This window comes from Pristiophorus japonicus, chromosome 14 (assembly GCF_044704955.1).
Source record: "Pristiophorus japonicus isolate sPriJap1 chromosome 14, sPriJap1.hap1, whole genome shotgun sequence".
NCBI lineage: Eukaryota > Metazoa > Chordata > Chondrichthyes > Pristiophoridae > Pristiophorus > Pristiophorus japonicus.
In genome coordinates, this window is record NC_091990.1 from 94,930,056 (window position 1) to 94,952,061 (window position 22,006).

General features: G+C 45.2%; 1 protein-coding gene across 1 annotated transcript in view; it reads left to right on the forward strand.

Annotated features, from left to right (window-relative positions):
• The window catches only part of LOC139279435 (N-acetyl-beta-glucosaminyl-glycoprotein 4-beta-N-acetylgalactosaminyltransferase 1-like), a 980,786-nt gene that overhangs the window by 857,183 nt on the left and 101,597 nt on the right, over positions 1-22,006 (forward strand). The window contains exons 12-14 of the mRNA XM_070898559.1: positions 10,867-10,967; positions 14,362-14,432; positions 18,083-19,415. Of these exons, the coding sequence (XP_070754660.1) occupies positions 10,867-10,967; positions 14,362-14,432; positions 18,083-19,415 (1,505 nt within the window). The remainder of the gene's footprint in view (positions 1-10,866; positions 10,968-14,361; positions 14,433-18,082; positions 19,416-22,006) is intronic.

The window sequence follows — 22,006 nt, forward strand, 5'->3', positions numbered from 1 at the left end:
ATTGGACAGGACACTTCTTCGAAATAATGCTATGGGATATTTTACGTCCATCTGAGAGGGCAAACGGGGCTTCAGGTTAATGTGTCATCTGAAGGCCGGCACCTCTGACAGTGCAGCACTTCCTCAGTTCGACATCGCTTGGACTTTGGGAGTTTCATGCAAACAAAACTGTGTAAGAAAAGTAAGACCTCTAATTGACCTGTGAATCTAGTATCAAACTTGTGAACTATGGTTTTAAATTGCTCAGCTTTCCCCATGTATGAGCATGGCAGACCATGCCAGCAATTGAGCTCTTATTTTTGTTCCTAAGGTAAGCATTTGCCATATTTTAAAATTCTTGTACCGTAAAACAAACTATGCATAGGTGCACTATATCACAACACATCACTAGTAATTCTAGCTCTATGTATACATCAGTTTTACTGTTTTTAAAAAGTATGTTTATACCACTGGCACAAATTGAAAGCATGGCCGAAATCTCCTGGATCTTTGGCTATACAATGAGCGAAGATTATAAAAATGTGTCGTTCATAATTTATTCCGTCAGGTAGCTCCTTTGGACAAAAGCGAATACTAAAAATGAATTGAGTCTAGCAAAGTGTTACATCCCTCTCCTTGATGCAGCTTCGGGGGACCCAGCTGGTATATTCTCCCGACAGCAACACTTCAATTTTTTCTAATATATTCAAATCTTCGACTGCTTCTCCATTTAACTAATTATGTTACCTTATTTTAAATGGTGACAGAGTGCTGGAGCTTTACTGCAAGGCCTGGGGGAATAATCACTGCAGTCGGAGTGGTGTTCAATGCCATTGAAGACATAACTAATTTATTCCCCATGTTACAGTCATCACTGCCCCCCTCTGGCAGTGTGCTGTTAAAGGGGTAATGAAGCCAAATTACTCCTCATAATTAATGCAACCTTTCAAAATCATGGCACTACTTTGTGCCATAAAAAGTGATTGGACTGGGGGTTCTGAATTCTTACGGCGACTGCTGCGTTATTATAGCGTGACAGCAGCTGCTCGCGTGGATACCTGAGCAGTCTGAAATGGACATTCCACAGGGACCTCATTCCTTTATCTCTTGAAAAACTTGCGTGAAATGACACCTGAAGGTTGGACGCCACCAAGGTTAAAAAACAGTGAAAGAGAAATTCAATCAAGGAGTCGACAGCAAATTGCATTATTTAAAAAAATCAGTGCATTGCAAGAAAAAGGGTGTACTGAAGGAGTCCCAGAATTTTGAGGTCCTTAGAAAGAATGGTTTTTGGGAAGGAGACAGTATGGTGAGTTTTTGTTTCAATAGAGTGGAGGCGTGCAGATGAGAAGAGCATGTATTTGCAACATTGTAGGAACAAGAAAGGAAAATTCATAAAAAGCACTGAACTTCACTCCAAGTATGTCTTATTACATCATTGTTTGTGATCTGGTTAGAATTACAATTGCCAAAGTTTGGCACAAGAGGAATGCTCGTCTATACTAGTTGCAATGTAATGGTGGAACAACCAACACCCCACTAGAATTCTGCTTCCTCCAGTTCTGGCCTCTTGTGCATCCATGACTTCCTTTGCCGCACCATTGGTGGCCATGCCTTCAGCTGTCTAGGTCCTAAGCTCTCGAATTCCCTCCCTAAATCTCTCCGCCCCTCCATTAAGGTGCACCTTAAAGCCTACCTCTCTGAGCAAGTTTTTGGTCACCTGTCCTAATGTCTCCTTCTAGGAACATAGGAATGAACATAGGAACAGGAGTAGGCCATTCAGCCCCTCACGCCGGCATTCAATTATGTCATGGCTGATCTGTATCTTAACTCCATCTACCCATCTTGGTTCCATATCCCTTAATATCCTTGCCTAACAAAAACCTAGCAATCTCAGTTTTGAATTTTTCATTATCCAAGCCTCGTCAGATTTCCAGTTCCCTTTGTGTGAAGAAAGGCTTTCTGACATTGCCCCTGAATAACCTAGCTCTAAATTTATGGTTATGCACCATTGTTCTGGACTCCCCCACCAGAGTAAATAATTTCTCTCTATCTACCCTATCAAATCTTTTCATCATCTTAAATGCCTCAATTAGATCACCCCTTAATTGCCTACAGTGAAGGGAATGCAAACCGAGTCTGTGCAACCTGTCCTCATCATGTAACCCTTTTCGCCCTGCTTTCATTCTGGTGAATGTGTCCTGCACCCCCTCTAAGGCCTGAGGTGCGCTGCCCAGAACTGAATGCAGCACAGGGATCTAACCAGAGCTCTGTACAGCAGGAACATAACCTCCATCCCTTTGTATTCCAGCCCTCGAGATAACGGCCAACATTCCATTAGCCTTTTTAATTATTTTTAGCACCTGTCCACTAGATTTTAGCTCGGTGTCAATTTTAGTCTGGTTACACTCCTGTGAAGCACCTTGGGACGTTTTACTACATTACATGCAAGTTGTTGCTGTCATTGGGTATTGCAGTCACTTGTTAATTTCTCATTTTTAATTTTGGCGTGGCCTAACCTGTCCTTTAGTTTTGGGGCTGGAGCCTTGATCTGCGCCAAAAAGATCGGGTTGCCACGGTAACCAGGGACACAATGAGAGCTGAGGCTGCAAAGTGAAACATACGGCAACACATTAAAAGATATTGCATCAACTTAAAAACACATTAAAACATATTGCATCAACTTAAAAACACATTGCATCAAACTTAAAAACATATTAAAACACATTGCATCAATTTAAAAACACATTATTTTCTAATTTACTGTTTATAAATTTTACAGATAGCGAAATAAAGATTGGACCATCTTTATTTATGATTAAGGTAGATGCTGAAATACCATAAACAAACTTTAAAAATATATACCATATTAAAAACTTGTAATTTTTAATCATATTAATAGAAAAATGTGACATTCCACAGATATAAAATTAGTTTCTCATGGCCAGATCAGTTGTTCAGCAGTCAGTGTGCTGTTAAAAACCCAGTTACACCTTTTTCAACAAGGCTTCAGGTTTTAGAAGAGTTTTGACTGCGATATTCCATCATAAAAGGGCAGGTTTGCAACCTTATAAGTGATGTGAACTGTTTTCTGGCTCTGGGGAATTGCAAAGTGCAACCTGTGGCGGAGCAGGGAATGCCTGACCGCAAGTTCTGGATGTTCGCATTTATCTGCGCACGCGCTAAATCCTGAAGTTGCTGTCGGTTTCAGAGGGGTAACGACGGTGAACTTTGACAGTTTCGGCATCATTACCACCTCGAAATCCAGGCCATATCAATGGTTACTATAGTTGCATGCTGGGTTTGTCGTGTTAATTCAAATATGAAGTGCGCCTGTTTATAAACAATTTTAGGAATAGGCCATTCAGCCCAAAAAAACCACACACCTTTTTTTGTAGATTCGCTGCACCTGCCTGCCTTAGCATTTCCTTCAACCATCTCTCTCCACAACACATCTAATTATCTCTTGAACCCATTTGTAGGACTCAATTTTCCCCAGAGCTTTTTTTTGGCGGACTTGAAGAGTTCCGCCTGTTTTTTTTGGGGCCCAAAAAAATTGTTCTAAGTTTCCTCGTTGGATTTCTTCATTTTGGCATGGCCTAACCTGTCCTTTCGTTTTGGGGGGGGTGGAGCCTTGATCTGCGCCAAAAAGATCAGGTTGCCACGGTAACCAGGGACACAATACGAGCTGAGGCTGCAAAGTGAAGTATACAGCCAGTTCCCAACACATTAAAAGGCATTGCATCAACTTAAAAACACTTTAAAATATATTGCAGCAATTTACCTCCAATTATTAAAGCCGGTCTCGCTCCTCTGCCCCTAGCCCTGGCCGAAGGGCTTGTCGGTCTGCTTCACTAGCCCGCCACGAGCCCCTTGCCAGTGCCAGTCCAGCTTCAGCTCTCCCACCCCCACCCCGCCTGCCCCAAATGCCTTGCCAGTCCCACTCCCCCCCCAGCCCCGAGTGCCCTGCAGGTCCTGGTCCCGCTCCCCCATCCCTAGCCCTGGCCGAAGGGCTTGCCGGTCCGATTCCCCGCTCGACCTGGCCCCAAGTGCCTTGCCAGTCCACTCCAACGCCCCTATCCCATGCCAAGTGGCCTCCCAGTCTGCTCCCCCACCCCTATCCCAGGCTGAATGGCCTCCTCCCTCCCGGTCCCTGCACCTAACTACACCCTACACCCGAAAGGCTTACTCCACCCCCCCTCTCCCTCCACCCCCTCTCTCCCTCCACCCCCTCTCTCCCTCCACCCCTCTCTCCCTCCACCTCTCTCTCCCCCCTTCTTACCTTTCCTGCTGCTGCTGTCTGGACATCTGCTGCACTTACCAGCGCCAATTTTCTTACCTGCGTCAATTTCTTTAACTCTCCAGAAGGTTTATCTGCAGAGAACATATACGCTGGCCTAAGCAGAACTGGAGTAACTCTCAGCTGGCCAAACTTGCCTAAACGGCCAGAATTGGTGCGGGTGGCAGTTTACGCCCCTTTTGGCTGAAAAAAAAGTTACCTAAAAAAATCGTAATTAACTGAGTTACGCTGGTGCAAATTGATCAGGGAAACTGTGTTTTTTCAACTTAGGCCAAAAAAAGCCACCTGCTCAAAAAAATGGCGCAAATCACTGGGGGAAAATTGAGCCCATACTGTTTGCTTCAACGTCCTTTGTAAATTATTTCACAACTCAGTTTTCACCTGACTTTCCTTCTTACTCCTAATCTGATGTTTAATTCATGGAAACATAGTTAACATTTTGCCCATTTAGTTTTGTGCATTGCCATCATAATTTTGAAAGCTGTAATTAGGTCACCTCCAGCTCTCTGTGTTTTCAAAGAAAACAATTCCAATGTTAACTTTTCCTCATGGTTTAAATCCCCGATGCCTTAAATAATCATTGTTGCCTCTCAATGGTACAGTGGCCAAAATCAATCTAGGATTCCGTGGCCATTTCGTTCTACAAACAGGACCCTGATGTGAGCTGTTTAGAAATGTCTTTTGAGCAAAGGCTTTGCCCAAAAGTGATTGGTTGCTCCTGAAAGTCCCATGTTGAGCTGTCAATCCAAGTAGCAGTTGTTTTTTCATGTTTTGAAGAATATCCAAACATAGAGTGACATCACCATTCCCAGCTAGAATGGGGATGATTGGATAATTCCCCCATCAATCAAGCCTGGAGACAGCACTGCTGTAAATGACTGGATTGATTTTATGCACATAATTTGCATTATGTAACTAGTTAACATGGAGAACTCACTTTCAGAGTGGAAGCAAGTCTTCTTCGATTCCGAGGGACTGCCTATGATGATGATGATGATGATGTAACGATCTTCCACTCATCACATTTTGCTCTAAAAAATCACCCTGTTTTTATCGGAAGAAGTTGTTATAGTTTCGGTTATGAGTTCTATTTGGTGTATTTGGTAGAAACTCTTTTTAAATAGACTGTGTAGACTGTTTGCTTTTGTGCGCTGTTTAAATAGATTCTATTTGCTAAGTAAATGGACTTTGAGTCCTGCTCTAAGTTGCGCCCCACCTCCAATCATTAGCTGACATAGTGATGTCAATGGACACTCTGCTATTTGTTAGCAATGTCTCGTCACTCAAGAAACATCCAGCACTTTGGTATTCACATATTTCTTTGGTTTCTGCTTGTCTTTGAAGAGGCATTTTAAAAACCAATTCAGGCATCAGGAACTCAGTAAAGCAACAGAAAGACTGCAAAAGTTGTCAAGGCAACAGAGAGGTTGCGAGGGAGGAAAAACCTCTGCACTGTTGATAGGACCGATAGCAGAGCAAACCTATCTTTCTACACTAAATAAGAATCCTCTCAAACGGGTAGTCCACTTTGTTTTTGTAACATTTTACAAACAGAAGTTAAAATTAATTTACCAAGTGAGTTTCATCGTCCTCAGTGTTCTCTATGTTTTGTCTATTGTGGAATAAAGCAGCTTAAGAAATAGATCAAATGATATCTCACCCAGTGCTAACTCGTTTCATCTTTGGAGAGATTCAAGTGCTCCTTTACATGGTCTAACCAGTGCCTGGGGGATGCAGCGAGGCGAATCCAAGCGGAAAATGGGAAGCAGCCACGATGCTCGGCCCCAGCTTCTAACCCGGCCTCTGGGGTGTGTGGGCGGAGTGTTATCAGCACTGTTCTGGCTGATTCAGGCGTACAAGTGCTCCTTTACAAGTGTACATGGAGCGCCAGTGCAGATCACAAGGGAGTTACATTGTCACACTCCTGGATCTCACCACTGCACTAGCAGATACAAGGTACTTGTGAAGAAACAGACAACCAGACCACTGAGCGACTGACACCACTGAACCTGAGTGGAAATCTTGCAGCAGATCGGAATTCATAACATAAGGGTATGGCCCTCATATGTTACTGCTTTAACAAGACCTAAATAATCATTTGAAAATGCTTCCTTTCTTTTGGTCCAGAGTATTAAAGAAAGGCCCCCAAAAGATTGAGTGATTTTGACAGGAACAGAGACTTAGTTTTCTGATGGATGGATTGAGTAAGCATTATAAAATATATGACACAGCTGTTCGGCCCATCAAGTCCGTGTTGGTATTTTTCTCGATGTGAGCCGCCTAACTAAATCCTAGTCTCCTGCTCACTCTCCATGCTTCTTAGTATTCCTCTTTTTCAAGAAACTATCTAATTCCTTTTTTAAAGAACTTATGGGGTTTGCTGCAACAACAGTTTGTGCCAGGGCATTCTACATTCTAACCACCCACTGTGTATGTATTTTTTTCTAACCACCTGCTTAATTATTTTTTGATGATGTTGAATTTTAGCCCCCTCGCAGACCAATGGAAACAATCTATGGCTATTTTAATTTATCGTAACCCTTCGTGGTCTTGAAGACCTCTATCAGGTAACCTCAATCCTTCCAGCTCAAGTTTTTTTTTAAAAGCCCTAAATTCTCAAGTGGTTCTTCATAAGTGTGAGCTCTCACTCTATGAATGAAGGCAGTCATTATGAAGGAGCCAAGAAGGGAAGCTCCGACTCCTCAAATTCGAGAGTCATAAGTGTCAACATGTGTAAATCATTAGGGGAATTGGAACTGAGTGCCGTGGAAAGTTTTAACATACTCGCCTCTGAGTCAGATGGTTGTGGGTTCAAGTTCCACTCCAGAGACTTGAGAACATAACCTAGGCTGATATTTCAGTTCAGTACTGATGGAATGCTGCACAGTCGGAGATGCTGACTTTTGGATGAGATGTTAACACTGAGGCCCCATCTACCCTCACAGGTGGACGTAAAAGATCCATGGCACTCTTCGAAGAAGAGCAAGGGAGTTCTCCCCGATGTCCTGGCCAGTATTTATCCCTCAACCAACATCCCTAAAAAGAGATTGTCTGGTCATTTATTTCATTACTATTTGTGCAGCCTTGCGGTGTGCCAATTGGCTGTTGCATTTCCTACGCTACAATTATGCCTACACTTCAAAAAATACTTAATTGGCTGCAAAGCGCTTTGGGACATCCTAAGGTCGTGAAATACGCTATACAAATGCAAGTTCTTTCTTCCTATATAAAGGAAAATTGTTATTGTTGTGTGGACTTTTAGGAACAGAGGCAGGAGAGTTGAAAGAAAAAAGTCATAGCCCTTTAAATTATAATAGTGAAATCAATTATAAGAATGGTCCAATTAGAAATATATTTAAAAGAGAAAATGGCCCTAAAATTTCCCAGAGTTTCTTCTGGTCTTATAGGAACATAAGGACATAAGACTTAGGAGCAGAAGTAGGCTATTTGGCCCCTCGACCGTGCTCCGCCATTCAATAATATCATGGCTGATCTGATCATGGACTCAGCTCCACTTCCCTGCCCGCTCCCCAAAACCCTTTACTCCCATATCGCTCAAAAATCTGTCTATCTCCGCCTTAAATATATTCAATGACCCAGCCTCCACAGCTCTCTCGGGAATTCTAGAGAATTCCACAGATTTACAACCCTCTGAGAGAAGAAATTCCTCCTCATTCAGTTTTAAATGGACGACTCCTTATTCTAAAACTATGCCCCCTCGTTCTAGATTCCCCCATGAGTGGAAACATCCTCTCTGCATCTACCTTGTCGAGCCCCCTCATTATCCTATATATCCCAATAAGATCACCTTTCATTCTTCTGAATTCCAACGACAACAGGCCCAAACTGCTCAACCTTTCTTCATAAGTCAACCCCTTCATCTCAGCAATCAACCTAGTGAACCTTCTCTGAACTGCCTCCATTGCAAGTATATCTCTCCCTAAATAAGGAGACCAAAATTGTATGCAGTACTCCAGATGTGGCCTCACCAATACCCTGTACAGTTGTAGCAGGGCTTCCCTGCTTTTATACTCTATCCCTCTTGCAATAAAGGCCAACATACTGTTTGCCTTCCTGATTACTTGCTGTATCTGCATACTAACTTTTTGTGTTTCATGCACAAGGACCCCCAGGTCCCTCTGTACTGCAGCATTTTGTAATTTTTCTCAATTTTAAATAATAACTTGTTTTTTTATTTTTTCTGCCAAAGAGGATATCTTCACACTTTCCCACATTATACTCCATCTGCCACATTTTTGCCCACTCACATATCACTTTGCAGATTTTTTGTGTGCTCCTCATAACTTGTTTTCCCATCCATCTTTGTATCATCAGCAAACTTGGCTACATTACACTCAGTCCCTTCATCCAAATCATTAATATAGATTGTAAATAGTTGAGGCCCCAGCACCGATCCCTGTGGCACCCCACGAGTTACTGTTTGCCAACTGGAAAATGACCCATTTATCCCGACTCTCTGTTTTCTGTTAATTAGCCAATCCTCTATCCATGCTAATATATTACCCCCAACCTGGTGAACTTTCATCTTGTGTAGTAACCTTATCAAATGCCTTCTGGATATTCAAATACACCGCATCCACTGGTTCCCCCTTAACCACCCTGCTGGTTACATCCTCAAAGAACTCCAGCAAATTTGTCAAATATGATTTCCCTTTCATAAAACCACGCTGACTCTGCTTGACTAAATTAGGCTTTTCCAAATGTCCTGCTACTGCTTCCGTAATAATGGACTCCAGCATTTTCCAAATGACAGATGTTAGGCTATCTGGTCTATAGTTTCCTGCTTTCTATTTGCCTCCTTTTTTAAATAGAGGTGTTACATTTGTGGTTTTCCAATCCACTGGGACCACTGGGAATTTTGGTAGATTGCAACCAATGCATCTACTATTTCTGCCGCCACTTTTAAGTCCCTAGGATGCAAGCCATCAGGTCCAGGGGACTTGTCCGCCTTTCGTTTCATTATTTTACCGAGTACTACTTCTTTAGTGATAGTGATTGTTTTAAGTTCCTCCTTCCCAAAAGCCCCTTGATTATCCATTTTTGGGATGTTTTTAGTGTTTTAACCTGAAGACCGATACAAAATATTTGTTCAAAGTCTCTGCCATTTCCCTGTTCTCCATTATTAATTCCTCAGTCTCATCCTCTAAGGGACCAACATTTACTTTAGCCACTCTCTTCCTCTTTATATACCTGTAGAAACTCTTACTATCTGTTTTTATATTTCTTGCTAGTTTACTTTCATAATCTATCTTCCCTCTATTATTTTTTTAGTCGTTCTTTGCTGGTTTTTAAAAGTTTCCCAATCCTCTGGCCTCCCATTAGTCTTGGCCACTTTGTATGCCATTGTTTTCAATTTGATATCATACTTTATTTCCTTAGTTAGCCACAGATGGTTATCCCTTCTCTTAAAGTCTTTCCTTCTCATTGGAATATATTTTTGTTGTGAGTTATGAAATATCTCCTTAATTGTCTGCCACTGCTCATCAACCGTTTTACAATCTATTTTCACAGTCCACTTTAACCAACTCTGCCTTCATACTTTTGTAATCTCCTTTATTTAAGCTTAGGACTTTGGTTTGAGATCCAACTCTCTCACCCTCCAAATGAATTTGAAATTCAACCCATGCTATGTTCACTCTTTCATGGAGGATCCTTCACTAAGAGATCATTTAATAATCCTGTCTCATCACACAGTACCAGATCTAAGTTAGCCTGCTCCCTGGTTGGTTTCGCAATATATTGTTCAAGGAAACTATCCCAGATACACTCTATGAACTCTTCCTCAAGGCTACCTTGGCCAATTTGATTTGACCAATCAATATGAAGATTAAAATCGCCCATGATTATTGCCATTCCTTTTTTACAAGCCTCCATTATTTCTTGATTTATGCTCTGTCCAACAGTGTAGCTACTGTTAGGGGATCTATAGATTATGCCCACCAGTTACTTCTTCCCTTTATTATTCCTTACCGCCACCCAAACTGATTCTACATCTTGATCTTCTGAGCCAATATCATTTCTCACGACTGCACTGATCTCATCCTTTATTAACAGAGCTACCCCACCTCCTTTTCCTTTCTGTCTATCCTTCTGAATTGTCAAATACCCCTGAATATTTAGTTCCCAGCCTTGGTCACCTTGCAGCCACGTCTCTGTAATGGTTATCAGATCATATCCATTTATATCTATTTATGCCGTCAACTCATCTGTTTTGTTACGAAAGCTGCGTGCATTCAGATAAAGAGCTTTTAATTTTGTTATTTTACCATTTTTCCCTGCTTTGACCCCATTTTCTGATACACTCTTCTTGCTGTAATAATGGCGAGAGCCCATAAAGACCACTCATAATGAGTTACGGGGCCCGGCCATTTTCTGGGCTGGCTCTGCCAGTCTCCCACCATAGTTACGGCAGGAGACCCTTGTGGATCTTCATGGCCAGAATGTTTTTCAAAGTAGAGCTTCACCTTTCACATGGTATACGATGTGTGCAATTCGAAGGAATCATTTTCAAGACTGATCTCAGGGTTCAGTACAGTACTTATCATGTTGTTTGTGTACTCCTACAGGTCTACCTGTCCTTCGTCTACCCGAATGACTTCACCAGGCTCACTCACATGGAAACAGAAAATAAGTGTTTCTACCGGGAGAGCCCCTTGTATCTGGAAAAGTAAGAACCCAGGAGTAAAGTTTAAAAATAAAATATCAGTGGCATTACATCGAGACAACAGTGAAACAAAAAGGTGCGCGCATCTGTTCTGGAGCTTTGGATAGGAGAAATTGTTTGGCCTTTAGGCAAAGCTGAGGGTTCGTCCCCTGAATTGGAGTTTATCAATGCCATTAATAGCAACCCAGATGTGCCTTACTCTAAATACATAAAATATTCCGTGTATTATTTCTTACCTGGAATGTTTCTGTGCTGCATGGCAATCTGATATCCTTTAATAACTTCACAAAGGTTTTTGTAATTCGAGTTGCCACCTGTCCTCTTTGGGACCAGACTCTGGTTTCTAATTGGGCCGTGAGTAAATTTCTCAAATGCAATCTAGACATCACAGCCCAGACTTTCCACCTCCTCGGGCAACTGCCACCCTCTCCCCCACAGATTAGGGTGCATCCCCGGGAGGACCTTCCCTCTGCCACAAAGATACCCCCTAGCCTGTTTGTAAAGGCCATGGCACAACGCCTCCCCCAACCGCCATGGAACCCTGGATGTCTGTGCCAAACACTGCGAAATGGATTAAATACAATGGCAGTCATTTGCATGAACTTAACATACATACAGTTTCTTTTCCAACATGATTGGCCACAGAAAACGGCAGGAAGGCTGGGATGCCACGGAGCACCTGCCCTCGATCCGATAAGAGGTTGATGAGATTTGGATGGCATGTTGGAAAGCCGAGGCCCATAAATGTGTCCACTTTTTCCCCAGTGACTACTTTGTATTATGATCTAAAGTTGTTGGTTATTAAGGTGTTCAATGGATTTTCATCAGCAACAAATATCAGAATGCAAGCAATAATTGTACTGCATGCCCCATCCCTATCCACTCTTAGGGTACTATTTTGGCTGATTAGGAGATAAAGAGGTAGACAAGATGGGGTCTTAAGCTGCAATGCTGGTTTAGCCCACAAGGTGCCATCTTGGTAAAGGAGTTGAAGCCAGCAGGCTCGCCATTGCACCAAGCATTTGGTTTCCCACATCCATCAGCCTTCTTCTGAAGCTTGGCCCTGTGAGATCCTCATCTCACTCCTCTGCATCCGTACCAGTACGTGACCTTGTTCCCCTCGCCCACCCCCACCGAAAGGTGGCACCTGTGGTGTACCTTCCACCCAGCGTGATTACTGCCCACTGTGAGGATCTCTCTTCTAAGCTAGCCTCTAAGTTGCACATGTGTCAGTCTCTCAGCTGGTGCCTGTGCCAATGGTAGCCATTGTTGCAGTGCATTCGTCCTTGCTCTCCTCCTCCTCTTCCTCTTGGGGAAGAGGTGGCTGTTGCCCTTGCTGAACCGGCTCCACGGGGTGAACTGGATCTTGCTGCTGGGAGCCTGCAATGATAATGCTGGAAGGGTTAAGGTGCAGCGCATGTGGCCACTATCAGAGGATGTGTGGGATGAGACCACATAGAGGTTGGGAGTGAGGATAGCTTTGGGTAATTAGGGATCAGGAATAGTTCACCATTGGCAAGGAAGCAGCAGTGGCCACACACCTCTATGCGAGATGCTTCCTGCTCTGCCTCTGGCCACGGCATCCCTCACTCTCCTCCCGATCACGGCCAACACTGCCTTCTCAAGGGAAGTGATATGGGTGCTTCCCCTCCCCTGGTCAGGTCATGCTGCTGCCTGTTCTGTGCTAATTTTTCCTGGAAGAGAAAGAGTGGTGATTGTGAATAAGTGTACTGGCAGGTGTATTTGTGTGTGGTGTCTCATACGATTGAAGAGTGGTGAGATGGTGTCTGAGGTTTGAGTAGTGCCTGTGAATGATGCAATAGCGGGGCAGGGAGGGGGGTGGGAGCGGTGGTGTATGAATGCCAGTGTATAGATAGATAGTGGATGAAGTTTGTTGAGGTTGTGATGCTAGTGGTAGTAGTGCAGCTATTGAGAAGTGTGATTGTGTGTTGAGATCTTACCTTGACCACTCATGTCAAGTTATTACATTACTTGTGGCACTGGAGCCATGTTCTGGGGCCAAGGCTCCTGGCTGTGACCTCCCGGGTGATCTCTTCCCACATGTGGTGCATCAGCTGCCTCTGTGACTTCCTTCAACCCCCCACGGACATCCCTCCTCGTCTCTACCTCCTCCACCAGTTGGGTGCGGCAAACCAAATGCTTGGTGCAATGGAGAGCCTGCTGGCTTCAACTCCTTTACCAAGATGACGCCTTGAACTAAATACAGGCTAAACCAACATTGCGGCTTAAGACCCTATCTTGTCCACCTCTTTACCTCTTTAGTGCCTAAAGTATTCAGCCAAAATAACTCTTCAAGACTGGATAGGGATGGGGCACATCGGGGAACCTGTGCACCCTCTCTCTTGCTCCTTGCGCCATCATTTAACCCCTAGCCATCACACTCCACACCTGTGCGGAAGTGGGTGAGCGCAGGCTACATATACAGTGCCATGAAAATTGAGTCTATTCAACACTTGAGTGCTGTACCTGCAGGTTTCTGGTTAGCTCTTGCAGGCACGCTCAAATTATAATAATCGTCAATTACCCCAAACGTTGTGTGCTAAATCCGGACTTTCAAACAAAGTGTTTCTTATCAGCACAGCAGCTATTTAGCACCTGTATTTACCCTTTGGCCAAAATAATCCCCTTGGACTTTACAAACAGTGGCAGCCAAATCTGTTTTTCAATGATCATCCTACACAGGCTGGAGAGTACAGAATGCATAAAGCACATTGAGGGGCTCACATTTCACAATTCTTTTAACAACATGATATCAAAATCTCTCCTTTATTTGAAACCCCGCAACCAAAAATGCTAAGTGGTAGAAAAGGGCTCCGGACCAAATTAAACATTTCTGCAGATTAAGACTGTGCAGGTTAAACTTTGCAATCAGATAACGGAGGTGAGATTTTCACTTGGGACAGTGTGATGATTAAATATGTTTGCACACCTCTCGTTTTCCCACTTGCATATGATTTGCATTACTGCTGCTTCATTAATAATCGGCAGTGTCAAGGTAGCTAATTAGATTGTGGGTGTGAGTATTTAATTTTTGAAACATGGTGGATAGATGTATTTCCCATCACTGTCTGTGATTCTCTTGACATCATAGTAGCAGCTGTGACATAGAATAATGGAAGGTTCTGAGACTAAATTAAGCTATGTGGGTATATTTTGGAGGAGAAACAGGAGAGTAAATTGGAATATTCTTCTAATCAAACCTCCTTTCATACTTACCCATAATTAAACAGTTATATTGGTACTGTGTATTGTTGGGACCTGTTCCTTAAATATTTTTTTTTCCACAATTCAATATCCATCACAAGCCACTGAAGCTTTGTAAATCAACCCATGACCATAGTTTTGTTTAACATTTCTGTCTTTTCGCTCCCAACAGGTTTGGATTCTACAAGTACATGAAGATGGATGAGGAGGAGAACAAGCCGTTCATGTTCGATAACCCAGAGGGTAAGAGTGCCAGCCAATCAGTTGGTCAGTCCTGTTGCATAGAATTACATAGGCTGCGAAATTCTTGTGTTTAGCGCCGGCTGTTGTGGCCGGTTTGAAGCAAAAAATGGCAGCCACCTCGCTTCTGTCCACTTCCAGCGCGGCCTGCACTGGTCACCAGCTTGGGAAGGGCAATAGCACGTGTGGGACATGCGTGCACTGGCAGTAGTTAGAGTAGGCAGATTGTGACATCAGTCAGCGTGCAGTGCTGAGTTGACACATGACCTGCCATTTTGGATGTCACTGCTTCATTCAATGTTCTAAACACGCACAGCTTATCATACTCTCAGCTGCATGAGGGACCCCCCAAAAGTGCTACTTAAAGGAATACATCCAAATTGCAGGCAAGTTGATTTTTTTTCTCTTGTACTGGCTCTTGCAGAGTTTATATCAATACTAGCTTGCTGAAAGATATTTATAAAGTTGGTAAAGTGTGCAGGGAGTGCAGCTATATGTTGGGAAGACATTGGCTCCGACTGGAAGGCCTCTTGACTACATCACTCACTCCCAGTCATGGGGGCTCGACTTACAGTCCCCCCCCCCACCCCCCTCGTGCTGCGGCATGACAGTGAAATAGAGCAGAGTTAGCAAAGACAAGCTGTTCGCAGAGGGACGGGCAGGAGGGCTCTCAGCCGGAGGCCGTACCCACCGAGGGTTTTCTGGGAGCACTTCTCCTACCTGCATTTAAGCCAGGAGCAGTGTGTTCGGAGGCTCCGTTACACCAAGGAGGTGGTCACAGAACGCGGACACCTCTTGGAACCAGGCCTGCGGCCTCAGAGCAGGGCGACAACGACATTGCCAGTGGCCCTCAAGGTGACTGTGGCCCTGAAAGTTTGTGCGGATCATTCAAGGCTGGAGCAGGTGACATAGCAAACCTCTCACAGTCTGCCGTCCATTGCTGCAACCTGGAGGTCACAGAGGTTCTGTACTCCAGGAGAAGGGACTTCATTGGGGAAGATTTTACGATCGGTGGAATCCCTATGGAGTTTGCTGCCGGCATCCGAATAGAATACAAACTTACCTGACGGGACCCTCCTTCGCTCTCTGACGCTGTGTACTCGAAGCTAGCGTAATGGCCCACGGATCACATGGGCCTGGTGCTCCAATCAGTGGAAGTGCCGAGTCTCTTCTTGACAGATTATATGGGAACCAACATCAGGTTTTTACAGTTAATTGGATATGATATCTGCTACACGGGAATAAAGTTACAGAATAAGGCAACAGAGGAGAAAGGAGGGCGTTTCTACATACATGGGGGTGAGGGGGAAGCAAATTGATATGAGATTTTTGCTTTTCATTAACTGAACTGTATCACAGTAAATTGTACCATATTTATTCAAGATATCAAATTATATTACTGTCTAAAATGAAAAAATCTTTTGATAAATTAAAAAAATTACACTCCTTAAATTATTTTAGCTATTGATGAACCACATCTAAAGAGGATTTACAGCCTTACAATATTCTTTAACCATGGTTGCCAACTTTTAAAAAGAACACGGGGCTAAAATTGCCCCCCTCTTTAAGGCCCATTACCACCTCTAAGAGGCAGCAACGGAGTGGATAGGCCTTTCCGACCGGGGCAGACGAATGGGCTGACCCATCTGAAATTGCCCCCGGGCCGGAAGCGCGGGAATAGGTTTCCACGCCACCCATACTGCCGCCCTGTTGGACACGCACTGACCCCTCACTGACCGGCGGTGACCCTCTTTCCAACCCCCACGGGAAATTGCCCAATCCGGAATTGCCCCGCGGGACCGGTTCGGCTGCCAGTTGGTGCCAGTGACCGGCCGCTTTCCCCTGCGGGAAGCTGTGAGTGACACCGTGGCACGTCCGCCGTTAAAAGGAACGGCTCATTGCCGGTGCCTCCATTTTATTTTAATTGTTGGTCGACTCCAAAGTCTGCCCGACAATCGTGACCACGGGTTCGGCCGGGCCGCCACCAGGCAGCCTGGTACCCACCGGCACTTCTGCCCCGTTGATGACATCAACAGCTCTCCGACCCGAAAAAATTAAATTAAGAGCTGAATGTCGCTCGAGAAAAAACTACAACACCTGTGAGTGTGGCACTTTTTTGTCAGGGGACAATTTCAGTCCCGTCATATTCTGGCTGGATGCAAACTCTTATTATTTTTACCATTAACGCAGCTTCATTGATCATCACAAATAACCTGCAAAAGAACGGAAAGGTGGTTCGTTTCGCGGTGAAACCGGCTCCTGCAGCTGCTTTGACTAACCATAACAGTTTCATATGGTTAGTTGGTGGGCAATCAGCCCAACTTTGCACCAGCAATCAGTATTTCCCTGTCGGTGCAGATCATCTGTCAAGTTGTAACTTGACAGATCGAAGATCGATATGTATCATATCCACTACCCCATTGTCTTCTCTTTGAACAGTGGGGCGCGCACGTGGTTTTGCCAGGATAGCAGGCTTCTACCTGGTGCAGGTCTCCATTGACTGCACAAATGTGGCTTTGCAGGCCCCGCATCTCAATACTAAGATATACCGTGATCGCAAAGGCTACCACGATGTGCAGTTGGTGTGCGACCATGCCCAGCACATCATGATAGTGAATGCCCAGTATCCTGGCAGCAGTCATGATGTCTTCATCCTGCGCCAGTCCACTATGCCAGAAATCTTCCAGCCACTGTGTCAAACCCGAGGGTGGTTGCTCGGCGACGATCTGCTCTACACCTGGCTGATGAATCCCTCCGCAACCCCACCGCTCATGGCCAGCAATCATATAACGAGAGCCACATTGCCACAAGTAACCTCATAGTTTAATGTATATGAACTTCAAAGTGTTCTCTGGTTCAAATGATTTTTCTTATTCTTCCTTATAATCAATTTTAGAAATGGAAGAAGAATAATGTTTTGAGTTGCAAAGGGATGGAAAAGTGCTGCATGATTTAAAACCTCAGAGACAGAGGGGGAGAAATTCCTCTGCACCCCGATTGGGGGCGGAAACCGGATTGAGGCGGAACTTCCTGCGTCCGGTATAGAAGTCCCGCCCCGGACGCGAAATTGCGGTTACCACACCTCGGAGGAAGTGGAGTGCAATCTCGCGTGCTCCACTTCCTCATGGTGCAGGTCCTGGGGCGATGCTGGGACACGATAGGCAACGCTACATGATGGCGGCCTGGACCATGCAAAGGGCGAAGAAGTCGGGCTGACTGGTGAGTCGGCAAAACTGCCAAGATGGCAGCACGGGGCGCTCGCAACCTCTCCTTTAACTTCCGCCCCGCGAGCGGATGTCGGCCCAGTTTGCGACAGCCTCACGGGATGCAGAGAAAAATCTGGCTGGGGGTGGAAAGGGGTCGCTGGGCAGTGCTGATGGATCACTGCTCACGGCAATGACGTCATCGCTGGTTGCGCAGCGGCCCGGGGAAGAGCCCCCGCTAACTCGCGTGCAATTACACGGGAACTGGTAGCGTGGTCCCCCTCCCCCGGGCGAAAAGTACCACGCGCCGCGTTAGCGCCCCCCAAAGGTGCTATTATGCGTCGCAGAAAGGGGCAATTTCGACCCGAGATATTATATTGTGTTGCTGCTCTATCACTTACAACCAATTTTTCTTTACTTTTCCTCCCCCCTGTTATTTGGACTTTATAGATTTCCCAGAAGAATCAGAAGGCGTCGACACAGAATCCATACTAAGCAACAGTCAGGTAACGTGGGACAAGAACAATATTAAAGAGGGAGAAAATAGCAGCCTGGCCCAGAAGCAAGTGGCTGCAAAGAGGAGACCCCCACCATCAGTGGTGGACAACAGGGATGACTTTGATGACTACACATTCAGCCACAAGGGAAAGACTGTGACCAAGGAGCTCCACATTGTGAAACCTCAAAGAGAGGGCTTAGATACAATTCCTCAAGAAGATAATGTGTTCCCATCGGCTGTTGCCTACAACAGTCAGGAAATGGGCCTCTTCCATGAGCCAGAAAATAGACAAAGCAGGTCCCTAACCTGGGCTAAGCTCACCCCAGAAGAGGTGAATAAAAAGCCCGCCAACCAGTCAGCTGTATCCAAACTTGGTAAAAGCAACTTGCAGCCGCAGATTTCTATTCCACTAATTCCCAGCAAAACCAAACAGTTTTTAAGTAATTCTGCTCATGCTGTGATCCATAAAAAGAGACTCAGTGAGCCCAAGAAGCTGCAGAACAAAATCTATGTGACCAGACCCCAAGATAAGAAAAAAAAGACATTGCATGTGGGGAAGGCCAAGGAATTGATTCCTGGAGTTTACCTGCATGCCAGCACGAAGAATGGCGAACTGCGAGACCTGAGCCCAAAAAACAAAGAGAGGAACTTGGCTTCTATTACAAAGGGAAAAAAAACAACCTTGTACCTCACTAATAAAATCTTTTGGTTAAATAGCAACACCTCACAGGAAGGGGAAGTGCAAGATGCCAACAATGATGCCTTTCGTGTGACAACTATTAAAAAGGTGAGGAGGAACTGGAAGGAACTGCACAGAAAACTGGAGACGAATAGGGTGGACAAGAACAGACACAGCACTACTGCAAAGCCTCATGTTCACCATACGAGTGAGGAGGTTTTGGGTAAGAAAGAAACCGCACTTCCCAAAAAATCAAAGAAGCTTAAATCAACCAGCATTGCAGCTAGAAATCCTGCTGAAGATATAGCCTACTGGAAGACCGATGACCTGAGTGAGTCACGGCAAACCTACGCAGACCAGTTTGAGGTTACTGATGACGGACTGTCGGACTACAGTTATGAGGATTCTGAGCTTCAGCGAGGTTGGATAGAGGAGTCCATAAACTGGCAGCGAACATTCAGTGTCAGCTCCATGGATTTTGAGCTTCTGCGGTCCGACTGGAATGACCTCAGGTGTAATGTTTCAGGCAACCTGCAACTGAGCGAGAGTGAGGTGGTGGATGTTCTGGCACAGTACATGGAGAAGCTGAATGAGAAAAATGGAGGGTAAATATTTTCAAACTATATTCATATGTAATTATTTTGTTCAAGAATGTAAGACTGTCTTTCTGTCTTGATCCATTTTAGGATTGCTAAGTGATAATGTGGAGTCAACCCTGTATTATGCCAACAATGTACCTCAATCCTGGTCTCTCCATTTTCTTGTCTTTCTCTACTCTCTGAGTGTAGCAATGCAAATGATCTCACTTTTGAAGGAAATGATGTGCCATGGACTCATGCTCTGGAATTGGGAATAGGATGCCTGTCTTATATTATTTACAGTTTCTGAGAGATGAAAGGGCACTGTTTCAACTTACTGCCCGTCACTGTTGGGTTGGGTGGATGATGTGCAGGAGTGGGATGATTCTGGTGCTTCATATTGGTGCTGCAGAGTGCTGTAGGGTGATGGAATCTGGGCTTGTGTCCATGAACATCCCAATTCCAGCAGTGCCTGGCCATCTTCCCAACACCCTTCCACCAAACTCTACCATCTGGTTCAAGACCACCTGGGAATGCGTTATCTGAGCACTAGCTGAGCCATGGTGCCTGACCCTAGAACACAAGTAAAAGATGTGCTGGAAGTGCTCAGGAGAGAGAGAAGGCCTTCATCCCATGGCGATGAATTACTTCAGGGATTCTCCACCTCTGCCATTCTAACTCCGGTGACGTATGTTAACATAGTTAATGGCAGCTCAGTGAGAGAAGACCTGAGAAAACTCACACCCATGTGTTTGTGTTGGATGTACATTTAGCCTCAGGAGTTGAAAGGTCAGCTAGGCCACTAACGATAGAGCGGCATTCTCACTTCTGTACAGGGAGTCGTTTAATTTGCAGGAACCCGCATAAAACAAAAAAATAACGTGGGCATGATTTCCGGAATATACTTATTTACCTTTTACAAGGTGTTGTTGGCTCCCACTATGTAAATGATGTATGAATGATTACCAACTGTTTAGCTAGAAAGTGTTGATAATATTATTAGGTCACTGGAGGGTTTATTTTAAGCATCAGCACAGATACAACCATCAGCCTGAGACTGCTCCAGCATCAACTGTGTGTGTTAGTCTAGCTCACCCATACTCAATGGGCCCAACATTGGCCATGACTTGCATTAATTTTTTTGGAGTAAGTTGTTTTTTCTGGCATAAGTAAGAAAATTCAATTTTCCCCCAAAATGTGCTCCAGGGTAAGTCAGTTAGGTATGATTTTTTTTAGGTCAGTGTTTTTGTCAAAAGGGGGCGTTCCCAGACACTTACGACAGTTTTGGCCATTTATGCCACTTCGGCCAGCAAAAACGTTCTCCAAATCGACTTAGGTCAGCGTATGTGGCCAGCTCTGAAAAACCTTGTGGGCAGTGAAGAAAAAGCAGCACACATTCAGCAGACATTAGGGCAGGGATAGGGGAGGGAAGGGAACTGGAGGGAACCTCAACAACCAAGCAGCAAACATTAAGGAAAAGCTCAAACCATTAAAATACAATGAAAAAAGAAGTAAATCCTACCTTATCTTTAAAGCCTGCGCGGGAAAAGGCAGCGGGCCAGCCTGTGCATGAGGCCATTCGGCCTGGGTTAGGGGAGGGAAGATGCACACTGGAGAAGTCACAGCTGCTGGGCCGGGGCGTCTTGGGGGGGTGGGGGGGGGCGGCGCCAAGCGACCGGAGGATTCACAGCTCGAGAGTCTAGAAGTCTCATCTCTCTCCCCTCCACCAAAACTCTCCTCCTTCTCTCCCCCCCCCCCCCCAAACTCTCCTCCTTCTCTCCCCCCCCCCCCCCCCCCGCAATCAAAAGTTTCAAGCACAGCCACTAAATAATAAATAAAAGCAAAGTCCTTACCTGCCTGGGAACTCAGCGGGCTGGCCAGCCAGTGCGGGAGTCCACTCAGCCAGGGATAGGGTGTGACAAGATCGGGTGTCCCTTCGGCCAGGGATAGGGGCTGTGAGCATCGGGTCCCGCTCACAGCCCACAGGACGCGCTGGGAGGGCAGGAGCATGCGCGCAGACTTCACTGAGCATGTGCGCAGGTGCCGGCAGTGCTTTCTGCGCTAGCCTGTTGCTCCACCCCCCTCCTTCAGCCTCCACGACTCCGGGGACTCCGAAGAGCAGCCAGGATGGGGCCCCTTTTTTCTGGCGCACTTTCTAGTGCGCAAAGTCGGTGCGCTTCAGGTCAGTGTGCCTAAGAAGGGGGTTGGGCAATGTTGGGCCCAATGTCAGTAACATTTCCAAGTCATCTTTGTTCACCTTCCCCAATTGTTGCTGAATAATAGCAAAAAATATTCAATCATTTTAAAGGACAAAAGAGGAGGTTCAACTCGCCAAGCAATTTATTTTGGTCAGGTGAGTCCGATGCACAGGAACTCTTTAGGGCCAATTTCCTTATACGGCACGTATCAGACTGTGGGCCAGGTGTCTACTCCACTCGCCTGATGATGTCGGCGAGAGGCCCAATCACTTTTTGTGGTCAAGCCTCACTTGAATACAGCCAGTGAGCTGCCAGCACTAGTGGCAGCTTGTCAAGTGGGAGGGTGACAAATCCAGCCAAGTGACCACCACTAAAAGGCAACCCTTAAAGGGGAGGTACACCATTCAAAGGCGGTCAGTG